At 49.1% G+C, this 22,649-nt stretch overlaps 1 protein-coding gene across 4 annotated transcripts in view; it reads right to left on the bottom strand.

Annotated features, from left to right (window-relative positions):
* Positions 1–22,649, bottom strand: part of LOC123766144 (nuclear hormone receptor FTZ-F1 beta) — a 294,638-nt gene that overhangs the window by 40,454 nt on the left and 231,535 nt on the right. For all 4 annotated transcript variants that reach the window (XM_069321246.1, XM_045755037.2, XM_069321245.1 and 1 more), the window contains exon 5: positions 22,155–22,253. In XM_069321246.1, the coding sequence (XP_069177347.1) occupies positions 22,155–22,253 (99 nt within the window). The remainder of the gene's footprint in view (positions 1–22,154; positions 22,254–22,649) is intronic.

Below are 22,649 nucleotides of genomic sequence, written 5' to 3' on the forward strand. Positions count from 1 at the left end.
GGGAGGAAAATATCATGTATTTTCAGTGGTGTTTCTTTTCCTACCTAGTCAGTCCACTTGAGAATGTTATATATGTCGTTATGTCCACCTTATTCCTGGTCTCCTCTAATGTGGTGAGGTCCAGTTCCCTCAGTCTTTCCTCATAACGTTCCAGCTCAGGAACGGCCCGTGTTGATTATCTGGACCATTTCTAGTTCATATGCAGATGAGGAGTCACAATAACGTGGCTGAAATATGTTGACCAAACCACACTAGAAAGTGATGGCACGACGACGTTTCGGTCCGTCCCGGACCATTCTCAAGTCGATTGTGGAGGACATTAGAGGAGACCAGATCGACTTGAGAATGGTCGAGGACGGACTGAAACGTCGTCCTGCCATCACTTTCTAGTGTGTAGTTTGGTCAATATTTCTAGTTCAGTTTTTGGGCTTTATTCAGTTAAGGGCTGCATGCTGGGGCTGCTTACTCAAGGGTGTTGATAAGCCCCAGAACGCTTTTTGTCCAAAATTCTTAGGCTACACAAACGTTGGCTAGTTTGGTATGTGTGGTCGACGTTATTCTGACAATGTATGTCGCTGGCTTTAGATTTAGGGTTATGTCATTTCCCTGGTCTTTCCTCCTTTTCCGATGCAGGATTTTGTCCCCCCCCCCCCCTCCCCTTTCATTCTATACTGCTGTTTGGGGGTCTTCTTGCGCCTGTTCCTGCCCACATAATCTGTGTGCGACTGGGTTACAGTCCAGATTCCTTCGCAAGGTATCCGTCTTAATTTGTTCCATATCAGTAGACACTGATATGAGAAGTCGATCTTTGTCATACAAAAACAGCAGCGACCCTTGTGGTACTCCACTCGTTACCTCGCTCCTCTGATATCTCCGCCTTCAGTGTAACCCCCCCTTGGTCTCCTTGTGGAGAGGTACTCCGGCACCCACTTGAACACTTCGCCCTCATGCACCAGCCTGCTTCACTACACTGAGTAAGAGTCTCTAGTGTAGTACTGTATCAAATGCTTCCTGGCACTCCAGGAATGTGCAACATGTCTCTCTCTCTTGTTTGATTCTGTTATCTTGTTTTAGAATGTCAGTAAGTTTGTCAACTTTTTTTTTTTTTTAAGATATATACAAGAGTTGTTACATTCTTGTACACTTACTCTCTCATTCTTGTAACTTACTCTCTACTAACTTACATGGGAAGCTTGTTAGTTGACATCGATCAGTAGTTCAGGTGTAGTGTGCGCACGCAGGATTGAGCTCTAGCTCTTGGATCCCCCGCTTTCCTAGCCACCTGTTGACTAATGCAATAACTCTCTGACTTAGTTCTCTATCATATCTTCTCTTAAAGTTATGAATGGAGTTTGCCTCTATAACCTGCTCCTTAAGTTCATTCAATTTTCCAACTACTTTTATGCTAAAACTTCCTAACATCTGTAGGGTTGATCAGTCTCTCAAGCTTCCATCCGTGACCTCGTGTTCTATTGGTATTAAATTTGAACATTTACTCTTTTCCCACAAAGTCAATCCCCTCCAAGTATTTTATATATCTGAATAATGTCCTCCCCCCCTCCCCCCCCCCTCTCCTTTCTAGCATCGTCAGGTTTAGTTCCTTCAGTCTCTAAACGCCTCATCCCTCCCAATATGTGCTCCAGCCTACAGTTTAGACCTTGTGTCTTATGTATGACCCTCTGTCCTGCGTGACAGTGAATACCAGCATTATCCTCAATTTAATAAGACTATCAAAATCCTCAGATTAGGCAAAATTGTAATTAATTTTGTCAATAAAGATGTTAATAATAATAATCCCTCCCAATTTTGGGACATGTCTCATTGTAAATTTATGGACTTTTTCAAGCTTCCTTCTGTATGTTTTAAGACATGGCTCCACGATAGGGCGTCATACTCTAAACCTGGCCTTACATAGGCGGTATACAGTGACCTTAAACCTCCTTATTTGGGTTCCTGAAGGATGTTCCTACTTTCTAGAACATTTTCTAGCGGATGTTATTCTAGTTATATGAACCTCTGGAGTTAGTGTTGGTGTTATGGATTGTGTTATAGTTATGGTTGGTGTTTAGGATACCTGATCAACCAGGCTGTGACTCATACGTCAGGCTGCGAGCAGCCGCGTCTAACAGCCTGGTTGATCAGTCCAGCAACCAGGAGGCCTGGTCGACGACCGGGCCGCGGGGACACTAAGCCCCGGAAGCACCTCAAGGTAGCCTCAAGGTTATGTCCACTCCCAGGTGTTTTCTCTTGTTACAGGGAGGTAGTTTCCCTTCATCATGTACTGACCTTTCAGCTTCCTGGCTCCTGTTCTCATTTCTGTCACCTTACACTTGCTGGTGTTCAACTCCAGCAGCCATTTCTCGATATCAACTCTGCAACTTGTTAAGGCATCTTGGAGAATCTTACAATCCTCATTTGTCACACAACTTCTCATTAGTTTTGCATCGTCTGCAAACATCGCCGTGTGTGTGTGTGTGTGTGTGTGTGTGTGTGTGTGTGTGTGTGTGTGTGTGTGTGTGTGTGTGTGTGTGTGTGTGTGTGTGTGTGTGTGTGGGCGCGTGTGCCAGCCAGAGAGAGTGCCGAGGTTGGGGAGCACTTGCATCATCTCATGAGCAAGACAGTGCAACACCCTCAAGACCTTTGCAAGGACACCACAATACTCCAAAGTCACTGTGGACGCATGCACGCGCGCGCGCACACACACCTCGATGTTGCCGGCACAAATAGTAAATACACAAAGTCTGTGCAAGATATGATGGACTCCATCACCCAGAAGCGTCAGGAAGCAGAAGACAAGTTTATCCCGGCCCAGAAGGAGACAAGTGAGAGGAATCATTGGTTTAACCAGGTATGTAAGGAAGTAAGCCAATTAAGTACAAGGCTATAAAGAAATTACAGAAATAACAGAGAAAATAGAAGTTACGAGAGGGACACAACCACATCAGAAGGAAAATAACAGTGAAAGAACAAGTGATGAAACTGAGAAAAGGGATGGACCGCTACACAGAAAATGATAGAGGTATGTGAAAATTCAACAAATTTCAGGAGGTCTTCACAATAGAGCAAGGAGCAGTCCCTGAACCGAGGTCAAGAGGCATCTGCTAGAGCTGGACGTGGCAAAGGATGTTGGACTTGACAGAATCTCATTATGGTTATTGAAAAGAGCAGCAGAAGTATGCCTGCCACACTCTATGGTGGCATAAATAACAAGTAACTGGAAACAGGAGACCTACCAGAAAGTTGGAAGATAGCTAATGTAGTCCAAATATATAAAAAGGGTGAAAGGCAGGAAACAATGCACTACAGGTCGGTGTCCCTAAATTTTATATCATGAAAGGTGATGGAGATCATGAGAATAAAGCTTGTAGCACATTTGGAGAAAAGGGACTTTGTAACACATTACCAACACGAGTTCAGAGATGCCACATCATGCCTCACAGGTTTAATACAATTCTATGACCAGGCGACACAAATTTGGCAAGAAAAAGAAATGTGTACAGACTGCATTTTTCCTGGACTGTCAGAAAGCCGTTGTCACAGTAAGTACCCTTATCATAGCAGAGTCCCACAAGGAATCTATACTGTACACGTAAACGACCTGCCAGAGGGTATAGACTCCTTCCTCTCAATGAACAAATCCACAAGGGCCGTGACGAGGATTCGAACCTGCGTCCGAGAGCATCCCAGACGCTGCCTTAATGGACTGAGGTACGACATGGTAAAAGGAGCTGAAACCGAAGTTCTACTGAACTTACTGGATCCTGCAGCCTCGAGTTCTTCCTCTCAATGTTTGCTGATGATGTTAAAATTATGAGGATAGAAAGAGACTACAAGACGATCTGGTCAAATTGAAGGAATGGTCCAACAAATGGCTACTAGAGTTTAACTTATGTGTAATGAAAATAAGTATAGGGATTAGGTGCTAATCGGTAGATGAAATCCTTCAAGAATCGGGTAGAAAGAGATATGGTTGATATCACACCGAACTAGTTCCATGAAACTCGCATCAAAAGGATATCTTCAGCAGCTTGTAAGAACTGCCTTTAGAAATTTGTGTAAGTATTCATTCAGGTGCTTGTATATCATATATGTCAGACCAGTCCTGGAGTATGCAGCTCCAGCCTGGAGTCCGTACCTAATTAAACACACGACAAAGTTAGAGAAGATTCAGAGGTATGCCACCAGACTAGTCTCAGAGCTGGGAGGAATGAGTTCCGAGGAAAGGCTACTAGAATTAAACCTCACGTCACTGAAAGACAAAAAAGTTAAGGTAAACATGATTACCACCTAAACAATTCTCAGGAACTGATAGGGTAGTTTAAGACATTCTATTTAGCACCGGTGGAACACGAACAAGGGGATACAGGTGGAAACAAGAGTACCCAAATGAGCCACACAGACATCCGAAAGATTACATTTTTTCAGTGTCACGAGTAGTTAACAAGTAGAATGCACTAGGCAGTGATGTGATGGAGGCAGACTCCATACACAGTTCCAAATGTAGATATAATTAAGCCTAACAGGCCTAGGAACCTGTACACCAGGTGACTGGCGATCTAAAGGCGGGACTGAAGAGATGAAGCACAACTCCCGCCAAGCTCAAGTGACAGAGTACCGTACACCTTCCCTGCCGTCAATAACTACACCCCACCTACAATCACCTACTATGCAGGCGATGAGTCACAATAACGTGGCTAAAGTAAGTTGACCAGACAACACACTAGAAGGTGAAGGGACGACGACGTTTCGGTCCGTCCTGGACCATTCTCAAGTCGATTGTGAATGACTTGACTTGATCGACAATCGACTTGAGAATGGTAGAGGACGGACCGAAACGTCGTCGTCCCTTCACCTTCTAGTGTGTGGTCTGGTCAACAATCACCTTCTAGCTGGGTGTTGCCAGTGAGAGTAAGTAGGTGAGTGGCTCAGGTGAGTGGCTCAGGTGAGTGGCTCAGGTGAGTGGTTCAGGTGAGTGGTTCAGGTGAGTGGCTCAGGTGAGTGGCTCAGGTGAGTGGCTCAGGTGAGTGGCTCAGGTGAGTGGCTCAGGTGAGTGGCTCAGGTGAGTGGCTCAGGTGAGTGAGGTGTGTTGACACTATGGGGGTGTGTGGGGGGGGGGGTAACCTTGCCAGCGGGGTCGGGGTGTCCAGACTCCGCAGGACTCTGGACGACCTTGGTGGGTGAAGTTGGGGGTGAGGTGGGGGAGTAGAGTCATGGCGTGAGTGTATATTCACCCCCCTCCCCCCCCCCCCCCCGCGCCCACCCCAGCATCCCCACAAACATCTGACGTCACGGGTAAGGGGTAGGAAGGAGGAATAAAAAAAGGAGGAAATAGGCAGGAAGTAAAAAAAAAAAGAGAGTTCGGGAGAAGGAAGATAATGGGAGGGGGGGGGGAGGAGGAAGATAATGGGAGGGGGGGGGGGTGGAGGCGTGGGAAAGGAGACAGGAAGTGCATGCGGTGAGAGGTAACAGTACAGCACACTGTGTGAGTGTGTACTCACCTAGTTGTGCTTGCGGGGGTTGAGCTCTGGCTCTTTGGTCCCGCCTCTCAACCGTCAATCAACAGATGTACAGGTTCCTGAGCCTACTGGGCTCTATCATATCTACACTTGAAACTGTGTATGGAGTCAGCCTCCACCACATCACTGCCTAATGCATTCCATTTGTCAACCACTCTGACACTAAAAAAGTTCTTAAGTTCTTTCTAATATCTCTGTGGCTCATTTGGGCACTCAGTTTCCACCTGTGTCCCCTTGTGCGTGTGCCCCTTGTGTTAAATAGCCTGTCTTTTATTTACCATATAAATTTCTTAGAGAATCCTGAATGTGGTGATCATGCCCCCCCTAACTCTTCTGTCTTCCAGTGACGTGAGGTTTAATTCCCGTAGTCTCTCCTCGTAGCTCATACCTCTCAGCTCGGGTCCTGTGTACTCACCTAATTGTGCTTGCGGGGGTTGAGCTCTGACTTTTTGGTTGATCTGTGTGTGTGTGTGTGTGTGTGTGTGTGTGTGTGTGTGTGTGTGTGTGTGTGTGTGTGTGTGTGTGTGTGTGTGTGTGTGTGTGTGTGTGTGTGTATTGAGCTATCCTGTTGATGCAAGATCGGGCTTAATCTCTCACATACTGTCTCTCGGCTCACATCTCATATGTTGCTTCTACACCTTGCTCGGCCCGAACCCTTCCATTTACTAGTTACTCTAACGCCAAATTTACAGTCAATTCCCCAAGTATTTTGTATGTCTTCATCATATATCCTTACTTTTTTCTAGTGTCGTTAGATCCCGAGTATATGGAGTAGGGGTGTGAGGGAGGGGAGAGGAGGGAAGGGGCACTGAGGGAGGGGAAATACTGAGGGGAGGGTGCGGGGGGGGGGGAGGGGGGGAACGCTACAGGTGCAGAAACTCGTCTCTTGGAAGACAGGTGTTGCGGCCGACCTTCACTGTTAAGCGGAATGAGAACAAGAGAGAGAGGAGGAAGTATGCACGCAGCACTCCGGTAATGTGTCAGGAACGATACTGCGTGTTTAGCCCCGAGGGATGAGAGAGACCCGGCCCCCGCCGGGTAACTCATCTAGTGTGGTGTAAATGTGAGAATTTTCCTTGGTGGGGTTGAGAGAGGCGGGAGTTGATCCACTGACGGTCTGGAAGGTTTTATATATTTAGATGTGGTCTGTTATGGATGGCGAGGGGGGGTTGTGGCAACCCTCCAGGGGGGGGGCTGTGGCAACCCTCCAGGGAGGGATGCCTGTGGCAACCCTCCAGGGAGGGATGCCTGTGGCAACCCTCCAGGGGGGGATGCCTGTGGCAACCCTCCAGGGGGGGATGCCTGTGGCAACCCTCCAGGGGGGGGGGATGCCTGTGGCAACCCTCCAGGGGGGGATGCCTGTGGCAACCCTCCAGGGGGGGGATGCCTGTGGCAACCCTCCAGGGGTTGTGACATAAATCAGTTTTGACATGTGTATATTCCTGCAGAGGGAGGGGGGGGGGGGGTGGTAGAGGGAGGGGGAGGTAGAGGGCGCTAATATGGCAGTGGAAAAAGTGTTTATTCTGAGAGTAGAGAACACCTGTTGGTGCCTCGCCTTGTGTTGAGAGTCAAGGTCACGAGGGGGGGGGGGGCGGTGATGGGCGTGGGGGGAGGGGGGTGCTTACCTAACATGGTGGTGAAGGGGGTGTTGGGGACGGGCAGGTTGGGGGGAGTGCTTACCTAACACGGTGGTGGTGGTGGTGGTAGTTGTGGTTATGGTGGTGGTGGTGAGGATAGACAGGAGGCACTGAACTACAGGCCAGTGTCCCTAACGTGCATACCATGCAAGTTGATGGTGAAGATTGTGCGAAAAATCTATTGGAACATCTGAAGCGATAGAACTTTGTAACACAACACCAGCATGGGTTCAGGGATGGCAAATCATGCCTCACAGGATTATTTGAATTCTACGACCTGGCAACAAAAATGAGGCAAGAAAGAGAGGACTGGGCAGACTGCACATTTTTAGATTACCAGAAAGCCTTTGACACAGTACCACATAAGAGACTAGTGCAGTTGGAGATGCAGGCGGGAGTGAAAGGGAAGGTACTCCACTGGACAAGGGAGTACCTAAGCAACAGAAGACAGCGAGCCACTGTGAGGGGTGAGATCTCAGAGAGGGGCGAGGTGTCACCAGTGGAGTCCCACAGGGATCAGTCCTTGGACCTATACTGTTTCTGATACATGTAAATGATCTCTCGGAGGGAATTGACTCGTTCCTCTCAGTGTTTGTTGATAATGCAAAAATTATGAGGATTAAGTCAGAGGAAGATAGTATGAGGCTACAAAATGAACTAGACAAACTGAAGGAATAGTCCAACAAATGGCTACTAAAGTTCAACCCAAGTAAATGTAAGATAATGAAACTAGGCGGAGGAAATGGGCCAGACACTGGATACCGAATGGGAGAGGAAGTCCTTCGTGAAACGGACAGTGAGAAAGATCTAGCAGTTGATATGACGCCAAATCTGTCTGCTGAAGCCCACATCAAAAGAATAACATCAGCGGCGTATGCAAGGCTGGATAACATTAGGACTGCCTTCAGAAACATGTGAAAGGAATCCTTCAGAACCTTGTATACCACATACGTAAGACCAATCGGAGAAGCTCAAGAATCTGTACATCACTAAATTGACGGTTAAGAGGTGGGACCAAAGAGCCGAAGCTCAACCCCCGGAAGCACAACTAGGTGAGTACACACTCCCAGCAACAAGATGTGAACAAGTCACCGAGATAAGACACTTAACAACCAGTGATAACACGACTTATTATCTGTGACAATAGGGGCAGCGTGCACGTGTGCTTACCTAACAGTGACCTCAAGGCAGAGACCTCTACCTTGTCACACCTTATGTACAGTCAACACTGTGTACTCACCTAATGGTGCTTGAGGTGTTTAAGCTTCAACTCTGTGGTCCCGCTTCCCATCCTTCAGTAGACTGGTGTTCACAGTACACTCGTCTTGGGTTATGTCACATCTGCATTTGTAACTGTGTGTGGAGTCAGCCTTCACCACCACGCATCTTCCTGCATTTGTTCACTCACACTGTGAGTTGATTGACAGTTGAGAGGCGGGACCAAAGAGCCAAAGCTCAACCCTCGCAAGCACAATTAGGTGAGTACTGAAGAAAGTCTTTGCGATCTCTCTGACTCATTTGGGTTCTCAGATTCCATCTGTGACCCCTTATTGGGGGTACTATCCGTGCTAAATACTCTGTTTTGGCTATTCTCCAGATAATTTTGTACGTAGTGATCGTGTCCCCCTTGACTTTTTTTTTTCATTCCAGTGACTTTCCTTTAATTACTTTAGTCTTTCCTTGTAGCTCATACCTCTCAGCTCTAGGAAGTAGTCTGATGCATGGCATATCTCATATATATTTTCTCCAGCTTAGTTTTAGAGTTTAACAAGGAGTCCTAGATGGGGCTGCATATTCCTGATTTAGATGGTGTACCCGGCAGTCCCCGGGTCTCTCCCTCCCACTCTGTGCGAGTGGGTTTCTCAGAACCCCACACATAAGCATCCAGCAAACACAACATAACTACAATGTTACTGTGATGTAAAGCTAGTATAGCACACATATGTAGTATATTAGGCCTAGGAAGGTTAGGTTAGTTAATTTGTCTTTGCAACATTAGTAAAAAATTAGTTTTCCGGTTTGTCCAAATTCAATAGTACCGATTTCCACTTTGTAACTGCGCTGTACATCAGTATATGTACTATGTGTACACACAGAAATCACACTCACGTGATAACGTGATACATTACGCACAGAAATCACACTCACGTGATAACGTGATACATTACGCACAGAAATCACACTCACGTGATAACGTGATACATTACGCACAGAAATCACACTCACGTGATACATCAAATGAACAAATCCACGTCACGGCCCTTGTGGATTTGTACATGTACCATGGTCCTCATCCTCGCTGTAAGTACTCCCAAAACAGGAGGAAGGGAGTACTGAGAGAGTACTCTTGTGTGGGCTCCGGACACAAGTTTCCCTGAGGCAGTGATTACTCGGGTCCTGTCCTCAGGTCCTCAGGTTGATTCTCCAATTCAGTACCTTGCACTTCCTTCTGTTAAACTCTAGTGGCCGTTCATTGGATTATTTTCTCGTTCTGGTCATCATTGTATTTTCTCGCGGTCTTTCTTGTATTTATCCTGTGTGTGTGTGTCTACTCACCTAGTTGTGCTTGCGGAGGGGGGTTGAGCTCTGGTTCTTTGGTCCCGTCTGTATATTATCAATCAACTGGTGTACAGATTCCTGAGGCTACTGGGGTCTATCATATCTACACTTGAATCTGTGTATGGAATCAGCCTCCACCACATCACTGCCTAATACATTCCATCTGTTAGATACTCTGACACTGAACATTGGGTACGTACTCAATTGGGTACGTCTTGTGAGTGTGTGCGCGGCGCACGTGCGTGCAGAATGTTTACCATGAACGTGAAGTAACCCGACGGAGGGGAGAGAGACCCGGGGCGTGCCTGGCCTCGTCAACCACCACCACCACAGCAGCAATACTTCACCACAACACAACCGTCGCACAACAACTGAGAAGACGCTACAGGTGAGTCCGGCCGTCATCACCAGGGTGGCAACGATGGGGGGATGAGAGCCGAGTGTAGGGCGAGTATAGAGGAAAAGCAGGAATAAAAGAGAGAGAGAGGCGGAAGGAGGATAAAAAGATAGAAGAGGAAAGGAAGGGGAAGGGGGATAGAGGGAGGGAGGGAGGGAGGGACGGGGTTCTGGGAATCGCCCTACGCAGAAGAGGTGAAAATAGTCCACTGGGACGTTCTACACCTGTTATCCACAAGGCTGGCTGGCTCTCTCTCTCTCTCTCTCTCTCTCTCTCTCTCTCTCTCTCTCTCTCTCTCTCTCTCTCTCTCTCTCTCTCTCTCTCACATCCTGTGTACGTCTTCATGTACAGTACAGGTGTACTGTCGAGGCAAATTTATTCCACAACTTCAAAAGTATACGAGACATTCAAAGTAAATATAGCGGAACTGTAGTGTTTAGGTAAAGCAATGAGATGAAGCAGGAAGAACTAAGTACACACACACACACACACACACACACACACACACACACACACACACAAAGAGCCAAAGCGGGACCAAACAAAGAGGGACCAAAGAGCCAAAGCTCAACCCCCGCAAGCACAAATAGGTGAGTACACACACACACACACACACACACACACACACACACACACACACACACACACACACACACACACACACACACACACACACACACACACACACACACAAAGAGCCAAAGCGGGACCAAACAAAGAGGGACCAAAGAGCCAAAGCTCAACCCCCGCAAGCACAAATAGGTGAGTACACACACACACACACACACACACACACACACACACACACACACACACACACACACACACACACACACACACACACACACACACACACACACACACACCATTCTCACTTAATAATCCTTAATAATTCTCACTTAATAATAATAAAATATATATATATTTGGCGCGAAAATATAAAAACAACGCTACTTTAATAAATAGAAAACAAGACGAGGAAAACGACTCAAATATCAAGACTGTGTAAAACAAATTATTTGAAAGATTATGAAAGGTCAAACAGATTACAAGCCACGTGAATAAAATAAAATAAAAACTAGGAAGCCATCTGGCTAAACACAAAATAAATTATTACAGGGTCCACTATCGCTTACAGGATGGGTATTGGGTCCACTATCGCTTACAGGATGGGTATTGGGTCCACTATCGCTTACAGGATGGGTATTGGGTCCACTATCGCTTACAGGATGGGTATTGGGTCCACTATCGCTTACAGGATGGGTATTGGGTCCACTATCGCTTACAGGATGGGTATTGGGTCCACTATCGCTTACAGGATGGGTATTGGGTCCACTATCGCTTACAGGATGGGTATTGGGTCCACTATCGCTTACAGGATGGGTATGGGGTCCACCACCATTCACAGGATAGGTGGGGGGTCCACCACCATTCACAGGATAGGTGGGGGGTCCACCACCATTCACAGGATAGGTGGGGGGTCCACTACCACTCACAAGAATGGTATAAGGGTCCACCACCACTCAGAGGATAGGTGGGGGCTCCACTATCACTCACAGGACTGGTATAAGGGTCCACCACCACTCACAGGACTGGTATAAGGGTCCACCACCACTCACAGCACTGGTATAAGGGTCCACCACCACTCACAGGACTGGTATAAGGGTCCACCACCACTCACAGGACTGGTATAAGGGTCCACCACCACTCACAGGACTGGTATAAGGGTCCACCACCACTCACAGCACTGGTATAAGGGTCCACCACCACTCACAGCACTGGTATAAGGGTCCACCACCACTCACAGGACTGGTATAAGGGTCCACCACCACTCACAGCACTGGTATAAGGGTCCACCACCACTCACAGAATAGGTATGGGGCTCCACTACCCCTCACAAGATAAGTACATGGCGCACTACAGCTGACAGGATGGGTAAGAGTCTACCATCACACTCACAGGATGAGTAATAAGGCATAATACAAGAACTACTCAACAAATCACCCGTCAAGCCTGCCCTTTAAGTATGAATGTGGCGCGCACGTGACGTCACAGGGGCCCCGGGGGAGGGGGGGGGGCAGCTGACGGCCGTTATCAGTTAAGTGACTCACGTCCCCCCGGGCCCGCCTGTTCTTATCTACCTTGTCTTAACCCCGCATTTTCTTGCTCCAGCTTTTTATGCGAAATTATCTTTGGTCCTTGAAAAATTACGATGCCGGGGCCCAGTTAAAATTGTTTACGATCTAAGTGAATAATGCATTAGATTGCAATGGACTGTAACTTTATATTTTATTATATATATATAATATATGTGTGTTTATATATATAAACACACACACACACACACACACACACACACACACACACACACACACACACACACACACACACACACACACACACACACACACACACACACACACCACGAGGAGTGGAGCCTCGCGGCTGAGTGGCTTAGGGGTCGAAGGGTTTGATGCTTGGTGGAGGCGGAAACAAATAAACAAAGTTTCTTTCTCCCTAATGCACCTGTTCACCTAGCAGTAAATAGGTACCTGGGAGTTAGACAGCTGCTACGGGCTGCTTCCTGGGGATGTGTGTGTGTGTGTGTCTTAGAGTACAACGTATAAACGTTTAACTTTCATTTCCTATATAAGTGTTCAGCTACGCTGTTATTCTTGTTATCTGCATCGGTTATTATGGGGGTCTGAGTGGTGTGTTTCAGGCATTTCTCTCCATTATGTTACAGTGTTAATTATTAAGTTAGATTTGTGTCATGGTTAGGTTAGGTCGGGGAGGAGCCGGAGGGAGCCGGTCGGCCGAGTGGACAGCACGCTGGACTTGTGATCCTGTGGTCCTGGGTTCCATCCCGGGTGCCGGCGAGAAACAATGAGCAGAGTTTCTTTCACCCTATGCCCCTGTTACCTAGCAGTAAAATAGGTACCTGGGTGTTAGTCAGCTGTCACGGGCTGCTTCCTGGGGGGTGGAGGCCTGGTCGAGGACCGGGCCGCGGGGAAACTAAAGCCCCGAAATCATCTCAAGATAACCTCAAGAAGGTTTATAATGATATGGAGCTCTGTAAATGACTCCTTGTATTCTATTCACCTGGGCTCTAGAGGACTCGAACTCCTGGACCCCCAGGTGTGTGTGAGCCCGAAGCTCATCCAGGGAAGTATGGATGACAATTTCTATGACTCCTTGTACAGGTCCGTGACGGTAGGAGCGGGGGGGGGGGAATGATACACCTGTCGCGCGCGTGCGCCTCGCACAGCGGACACGTCTATACATGTCATCTCCACCAACAATAACATATTGTAAGAGCCGCAGTGAGAGAAGTGTTACTACTACTCTCACTGTAATTATAAAGTGCGCAGTGACTGTAATGAACGGTTGTAAACAAACTCCCGCCCAGGTCTGATTACCACATTTTGTGCCCTCTGCAATCCCCCTTTTTTTTGCGCTACCGCTCACAGGACGACTATGACGCGCACAACAAACTACCCGCTTCCGGCAGGTCGGCGTTCAATCCCCGACCGTCTACAAGTGGTTGGGGCACCATTCCTTCCCCCCTTCCCATCCCAAATCCTTATCCTGACCCCTTCCAAGTGCTATATAGTCGTAATGACTTGGCGCTTTCCCCCCCTGATAGTTCCCTTCCCTTCCCTTCCTCTCTCTGACTACCAAACGTGTTGCCCCCCCCCTTCCCCCTTCCACTTCCCCTCTCACACTGTACACAGTGTCAAGTCACTTCTATCTAGTATACTTGTCATCATCACCTTGCACTTGCAGCAATTATAACTCTAACAGCCACATTCCAGACCATTTGTTTGTCCACGTGGGCCCCCGGGTACACGCCCCCCCCTCTCCCCTTCCTCAAGGGCACCGCGTACCGCCATATGGACCCAATTTAGATACAGGAGCTAATCTTGGAGCAGCCTGCATTTTGAGAGTCTAGCAACACCTCAACCAGACGCAACACCCCGGAACCCCCCCTCCCTCCCCCCCAGGGGTTGGAACCCCCCCTCCCATTCCCCCCCCCCCAGGGATTGGAACCCCCCCTCCCCCCAGGGGTTCGGTGGGGGGGGGGGGATAGAGGCAGCATCGTCAGCAGGGGGCGCCAGGCACCACAGGAATGTATCAACACGTGTCATCCCATCTCAGCCTTGAGACACATGCGTGTTGGGGGGGTAGGGGTTATCACCTTTAAGAGTACTTGAAGGACTTAACAAGGAGCTGAAGCCTAATCTTAGTTTGTGAGTACGTATGTGTACAAGTACGTACGTACACACACATCTACACACAGGTCATTGGACAGAGCTCTGGGGTCGTAGTCCTAAGGGTCCTAAGGAATATCATTCATCTGATGTTCCTGTTCACCCAGCAGTAAATAGGTACCTGGGAGTTAGACAGCTGATACGGGCTATATCCGGGGCATGTGTGAGACAGAAAAATATGTAGCATATATAACAGAGGAAAATAGGCCAGGCGTCAGTACATTAGAGAATCGAGGATTAGAAAGGCGGGGTCCAAGAGCTAGCAGCTCGATCCTCTAGGCACAAACGGTAAACGTGCCCACGACGTATTGTACACTACACACGTTAGCCCAACACTAGACAATGTTGCCCCAATGTCATGAAAATGTACGAGGATAACCAAGCAGAGGTTATACACAGCTGCCAGAGTCATCACTGGAGAGCAGACGCCCAGACCACAACACCTCACCAGCCTGGCCCCTATATACACTCTTTCACACTTCTAAGTCCACTTACGGGCTCACCATAGCCGGTGATACTTGCCCCGCTCCTGTGCCAGGTAAGTTACGGGCTCACCAAAGCCCGTGCTACTTGGAACTTGTTTCGAGTAGCTGAATCTATAACAACAGCAACTTCTAAGTCCACTTACGGGCTCACCATAGCCCGTGCTACATGGACACTTCGTTCTGAGTAGTTAAATCTGAAACAACAAGAACTTCTAAGGCCACACACAACGCACCGCTCCTGCGCCAGGTAAATGTTGAATGCTGTGGCTGGACTTTCATATTGCTGTGTGTGTTCTCACACTTGAGATCTTAAGCAACACTACAAGTGTGTTCTCACACTTGAGATCTTAAGCAACAGCACAAGTGTGTTCTCACACTTGAGATCTTAAGCAACACTACAAGTGTGTTCTCACACTTGAGATCTTAAGCAACACTACAAGTGTGTTCTCACACTTGAGATCTTAAGCAACACTACAAGTGTGTTCTCACACTTGAGATCTTAAGCAACACTACAAGTGTGTTCTCACACTTGAGATCTTAAGCAACACACACACACACCATAAGTGCTTCGAGAGCCTTATCAAGTGCCACTTATGTCTCACAATGCCAGTCTTTCAATACATAATTACAATAACATTGTTATGATGTAGACATGTTTTGGTTAAGTACATAGTGTGAGGCTGTGGTGTGAGGGGTGAGGTATGGTGTGAGGCTGTGATGTGAGGGGTGAGGTGTGGCGTGAGGCTGTGATGTGAGGGGTGAGGTGTGGCGTGAGGCTGTGATGTGTGGGGTGAGGTGTGGCGTGAGGCTGTGATGTGAGGGGTGAGGTGTGGCGTGAGGTGTGGCAGGGCCCACACGGCCACACCATGTACACCTGCTACTCTACCTGTCTGGGTCATTATCTGTGAGACGGAAACCAGGCTGTTTACTATCTACATGGGAAACTAAATATAGCCATCAAGACCAATCCTCCCGTGGCCCAATCGGACAATCAGCCTGTCCCTTCTCCAAGATTTCCTGAACTCCTGCGAGTTCCTGACTAAGAGGCCTACGCTCGTGTTCCCACCTGATCCTCAGCCTCAAGTATAACCCTTCCTTCCTTAAGGAGTAGGTAGTAAGCATAAAAAAAAATTGACGGTAGTTAATTATGAGATTAAAGCATGAACCTTAGAGTGTCGTTATCTAAATGGATAACGTTGTCGAACGTTCTTCAGCGAGCAGCAATAAACGTTGACCAGAGAGGTCAACGTTTGGTCTGGCCACAATGGTCACTGTGACTCACAGTGCAGGTCGAGGTTGACCTTCATGCCGATAACAACAATACCCTCAAGGTCACTTCTACGTAACACTATGGGTAAGTGTGTGTGTGGGGGGATGTGGGGGCCTGACAGTTCAGTGGACAGCGCTCGGGATTCGTAATCCTAGGGTCCGGGGATCAACCTCCGGCGATGGCGGAAACAAATGGGTTAGAGTTTCTTTTACCCTGATGAACCTGTTCACCTAGCAGTAAATAGGTGCCTAGGAGTTATACAGCTGCTACGGACTGCTTCCTGCGGGTGTGTGTGTTTTTGTGCGTGTGCGTGCGTGAATGAAGGGAGCATGTACGTAGTGTAAGTGTTTACACGTGTACGGGTTAATGTGTACATGAACTCTAGGTGGCCCTCACACACAAGTGCGTGAGTGCAGGTGTGTATTTACTTGCAACTTGTCCAGAGTTGCTTTCATGTGCAACCTTAAAATTATCAGTGTAGTCCGCCCGGTCGTATCAGTAGTCCGAGTGCGACTACAACCCACACCATGATAGCCATCACTATATCAAGAGCACCAACACCCCTCTCGATATCAAGAGCGCCATGCAACACCCTCTCGATATCAAGAGCGCCATGCAACACCCTCTCGATATCAAGAGCGCCATGCAGCACCCTCTCGATATCAAGAGCGCCATGCAACACCCTCTCGATATCAAGAGCGCCAACAGCCCTCTCGATATCAAGAGCGCAGTGTTGGTATTATCACTGAAGGCAACAAGATATCATCAAACAAAGCCTGGCACCAATTATGCTGGACTTGGAGACCAGAAGACCTAGCGAAAAAGGCTACCGGTAAACTAGAGGTAAACTAGAGGTAACCATGAGGGCACCAGGAAGTCACGTAGTCCTCTGTGCTATCGTCGGGCATCACCTGCTATCATGCCCCGCTATCTCCCCAGCTTGCTAAGGTTATCAAAGCCGGCGCGTCTTTGTACCGAACCGCGCATATGGCCCCTCCTCCCCTTCACCCAAACTCACTTATCATGTTTTAAGTCTTAAACTTGTAGAGAACATGTATTGTCGTGTGTGTGTTGTGTTGAGGTTCTCAGGCACAAGTCTTGCCACGCATTCACCCTCACCTGGCGAGGCTTCTCACCTGCCTGACCCCTCTCAGGTCACAACACAAGATTTGCCAGAGAGAGAGAGAGAGAGAGATAGAGAGATACATATATAGATAGATATATATAGAGATAGATAGATATATATATAGAGAGATATAGAGATAGATATATAGAGATATATAGAGATATATAGAGAGATATAGATATATATAGAGATAGATATATATGGAGATAGATATATATAGAGATATATAGATAGATAGATCTCTGAGTTGTGAGGGGGAGGTGTGGGGGGGGGGGGCGGGGGGGAGGGGGTAAAGAGGCTGGCACACACCGCTGAGTAAGAGGAGAGGGGGGAGGGTAGGGGTGTAGCAGGTGGCCATCACAGCTTGCTGGCTCTCCCCAACACCACAGCTGACACGGGTGCTTGACACTGTGACCTTGCCTGCCAGGGGTCAACTGCCACGGAGGGTCCTGAGTGGTCCCCCAGGACTCACACCGGAGAGACCGTCCCCCCGAGGACTCACACCGGAGAGACCGGGCCCCCCCAGGACTCACACCGGAGAGACCGGGCCCCCAGGACTCACACCGGAGAGACCGGGCCCCCCAGGACTCACACCGGAGAGACCGGGCCTCCAGGACTCGACAACAACACACTACAACCAAAACCATCTTAAGGAATAACATCATAAAAGGAGTTAATGTTATTTTTGCTTAAATATTTAAACACTATTTATATCAACAGACTCCTTCAGCAGCGACCACCCACCACCTGCCAAGGTGGTGGGTGGTCGCCTACCTGTGTACTCCCTGCACCTGCCAAGGTCACCTGTGCGTATACCTCACAGGTTTACAAATAAGTAGTAGTCTCCTCCTCCTTCCCCAGTCCTAGGGAAGGAGGAGGAGGAGGGGTGGCATAGATGGTGGTACTAACATCAGAAATCGGTACTTGAAGTAATGATATTTTACACAAGTCCCGTTTAGGCTGAGGATGGTGGCTACTAGAGAGGTCAGTGTGTGTGTGTGTGTGTGTGTGTGTGTGTGTGTGTGTGTGTGTGTGTGTGTGTGTGTGTGTGTTAGTGAGAGCTCTCAGTCAGCGTTACCTCTCCCTCTCTCCCTCTCTACTCCTCTCTTCCTCTCACCTCTCCCTTATCCTCCAAACAATTGTGCCTTGTTTTACATCGTCATTCCTCTCTAAATAGACAAAATAAATATTGGGCTGGAGGTCCCTCACAACGGGAGGTGTGAGGGAGTAATAACGAGTCACTGGACACTGAATAACGTCGTGAGTGAGAGTGACAAGTGTGAGGGAGAGACCAACTGTTGTAGTGGTCAGTGATGGGGGGGGCCTAAGACCACACCAGGTGGGGGGAGGGGGAGCCACGCCCCCTCACCACTACCTGACGACTGACATAACTGTGAGAGCCACTCGCTGCCTGACTCACACCCTCGCCAGCTGCCTCCACTATTCTGCTGACCGCTGTTCCGTCCTTTGCGCGCGCAGCTGCTCCGTCCTATGCGCGCGCAGCTGCCTGTCCTGTGCGCGCGCATAACTGCAGATCGCAACTGTTATGATGAGTGAGTGCTGGTGTTAGTGAATTGTGGCATGACTCACCCTTGTGAATGGCGCCCCCCCCCCCTAGTGACACCTCACACTTGGTGCGCGACCTTAGGTAACTCTACCAAGGTGACGGAGGCACCTGCGCGGGCCACACTACTCACCTAGGTGTGCTTGCGGGGGTGTTGAGCTTTGTGTCTTGGGTCCCGCCTCTCCCTGGTGCACAGGTTCCCGAGTCTGTTGAACTCTATCATATCTACACTTAAAACTGTGTATGGAGTCAGCCTCCACCACATCACTGCCCAATGCATTCCATCTATTAACTACTCTGACACTGAAAAATATATTTTCTAATGTCTCTATGTCTCATTTGGGTGCTAGGTTTCCACCTGTGTCCCCCTTGTTCGTGTTCCACCCGTGCTAAATAGTTTATCTTCGTCCACCCCAATCAACTCCCCTGAGAATTTTGTAGGTGGTGATCATGTCTCCCCATACTCTTCTGTCTTCCAGGGACAGTGTGCTGGCAGCGTCCGTCGTGGATGTCAACGTCAGAGTGCACAACCTCATGTATTGTGCCTAACTGGAGAACAGGGGGGGGGGGGAGGAGAGGTTGGAGCAGGAGAGTGAGGGGTGGGGGGTGGGGGGGGGGGTAGAAGCAACAATGCATTCAATTAGAAAGCTAAATTACATTCCTACACGGTCAATTAACTGAGAAAATTGGTGTGGTAATGGGTGTTTACCATTAAGGTGATAACTGGGGTTAAGTGTGGACGAGAGGTGGAGGACCGGCCAGTTGGGGGTTGGTGACTACCTCCCCTCACACACACACACACACACACACACACACACACACACACACACACACACACACACACACACACACACACACACACACACACCAGTGTGTGTCCCCAGAGGCCCACATCAAAAGGATATCATCAGCGGCATATGCTAGACTGGCCAACATAAGAACTGCCTTTAGAAACTTGTGTAAGGAATCGTTCAGGACCCTGTATACCACTTATGTAAGACCAATCCTGGAATATGCAGCTCCAGCCTGGAGTTCATATCTAGTTAAACACAAGACAAAGTTAGAGAAGATCCCAGGAAAAACAGAAGAGTAAGGGGAGACATGATAACCACCTACAAAATTCTCAGGCGGAATTGACAGGGTGGACAAAGTTAAACTCTTAAGCACGGGTGGAACACGAACAAGGGGACACAGGTGGAAACTTAGTACCCAAATGAGCTACAGACACATTAGAAAGAATTTTTCAGTGTCAGAGTAGTTAATAAATGGAATGCACTAGGAAGTGATGTGGTGGAGGCTGACTCCATACACAGTTTCAAATGTAGATATGATAGAGCCCAGTAGGCTCAGGAACCTGTACACCAGTTGATTGACAGTTAAGAGGCGGGACCAAAGAGACAAAGCTCAACCCCTGCCAGCACAACTAGGTGAGTACACACACAGCAGGAAAACCCCCTGTCAACAAAACCATCAGGTAATTAGCTGTAAAGGAAGAATAAATGAGGTCATGGAGAATGACAAGAAAGTTTTAAGACAAATAAACACGACTCAATTTCTTTTGTTTTGAAGAGTGAACTTGAGCACATGCCAGAAATAAGGGTGGGGCGCCCCCCCCCCCCCCAAGCTCAGAGAGCCAGGGGGGTGGGGGGGGACAACACCTGAGAGAGCTGCGTATACTACACACAGCCAGCAGACCCAGGTGGTGCTTCACTATTGACACAAAAATAACCAGCAGAGATGCTATGCAGACCGCAGACAATGAGCCACAGCGCCTCACTCGTGTGGCGCCACGCCTCACAGCAGAGGTCCACGGTTGTTCAACGTCCTACCAGCGAGCGTCAGAAATATTGCCGGAACAACTGTGGACATTCTTCAAGAGGAAACTAGATTGTTTCCTTCAAGGAGTGCCGGACCAACCGGGCTGTGGTGGGTATGTGGGCCTGCGGGCCGCTCCAGGCAACAGCCTGGTGGACCAAACTCTCACAAGTCAAGCCTGCCCTCGGGCCGGGGCTTGGGGAGTAGAAGAACTCCCAGAACCCCATCAACCAGGTATCAACCAGATACAGATACTGGCGAGGGAGCTAAGCCTAAGACTGGTGTGCCCGAGGGAGGAGGGGGGCAGGAAACTCCTCCATCAATCATGTGTACCGGGTTGTGGTGGATCAAAGATATCCACCCGCCTTACTATGTATAAGATCAATGATATCAATGATCCCTGCATCCCTCACTGATATGTATAAGGCTCTAACATGAAACAAGTTTCGATAACAAATATAAGATTAAGGAATCCAGCCAACCGAGAACCCTCCGCCTGCTGCCCAGACCCAAGAACCCTCCGCCTGCTGCCCAGACCCAAGAACCCTCCGCCTGCTGCCCAGACCCAAGAACCCTCCGCCTGCTGCCCAGACCCAAGAACCCTCCGCCTGCTGCCCAGACCCAAGAACCCTCCGCCTGCTGCCCAGACCCAAGAACCCTCCGCCTGCTGCCCAGACCCAAGAACCCTCCGCCTGCTGCCCAGACCCAAGAACCCTCCGCCTGCTGCCCAGACCCAAGAACCCTCCGCCTGCTGCCCAGACCCAAGAACCCTCCGCCTGCTGCCCAGACCCAAGAACCCTCCGCCTGCTGCCCAGACCCAAGAACCCTCCGCCTGCTGCCCAGACCTAAGAACCCTCCGCCTGCTGCCCAGACCTAAGAACCCTCCGCCTGCTGCCCAGACCTAAGAACCCTCCGCCTGCTGCCCAGACCCAAGAACCCTCCGCCTGCTGCCCAGACCTAAGAACCCTCCGCCTGCTGCCCAGACCCAAGAACCCTCCGCCTGCTGCCCAGACCTAAGAACCCTCTGCCTGCTGCCCAGACCTAAGAACCCTCCGCCTGCTGCCCAGACCCAAGAACCCTCCGCCTGCTGCCCAGACCCAAGAGCACAGAGCCATACACAGGTGCTGTAGAAGGAATCTTGGCCCACCAGCGCCAAGTCCTCATATATTGACACAAACTCAATAGATGTATGTCTTCAGGCTCATTTCTACATAACATGGGGGGCGTAGCTTAGAATTAAACACAATATAGGTCTCCGCATAAAATAAAACTCGTATTATATTATTTTAAGGCCTACACTTTGCATAACAAAAGATAAGTAATGTGGGGGATTTTTACCCAATTAGAGAGAGAGAGAGAGAGAGAGAGAGAGAGAGAGAGAGAGAGAGAGAGAGAGAGAGAGAGAGAGAGAGAGAGAGAGAGAGAGAGAGAGAGAGAGCGAGCGAGAGCTCACAGCATCCAGACACCAGTGAGCCAGAGCCCTACAGAAGAACGTGCGCGCGCGCGGGACTCACCTGTCTGACGGTGGGTTTCTCGTGGTCGTGGTCCGAGCCCTGAGACATAGGGGACATGGGGGACATGGGTTCCTCAGGGTCGACCCGCATCTGTTCCTCCTGTAACAACAACATTACCCGCCTCAGTAACGTGCCCTCAGGCTCATGCCACGCTCAGGTGAGCGAGGGGGGGGGGGGTGAGGAGGAGGAGGAGGGGGAAGGAGGAGGAGGAGGGGGAAGGAGGAGGAGGAGGGGGAAGGAGGGGGAAGGAGGTGGAGAAGGGGGAAGGAGGGGGAAGGAGGAGAAGGAGGGGTAAGGAGGAGGAGGAGGGGGGAGAAGAAAGAGGGGGGAGAAGGGGGAGGGGGAGGAGGAGGGGGGAGAAGCAAGGGGGGAAGAGGAGCAAGAAGAAGGAAGGGGAAAGGGGAGGCGAATGAAAATAAAAAGGAGGAGAAGTAATAACAACAATGAAAGTGGATAAAGACAAAAAAAATTGACAATTCAATAATAATTATATCA

Source organism: Procambarus clarkii, chromosome 9 (assembly GCF_040958095.1).
Source record: "Procambarus clarkii isolate CNS0578487 chromosome 9, FALCON_Pclarkii_2.0, whole genome shotgun sequence".
NCBI lineage: Eukaryota > Metazoa > Arthropoda > Malacostraca > Decapoda > Cambaridae > Procambarus > Procambarus clarkii.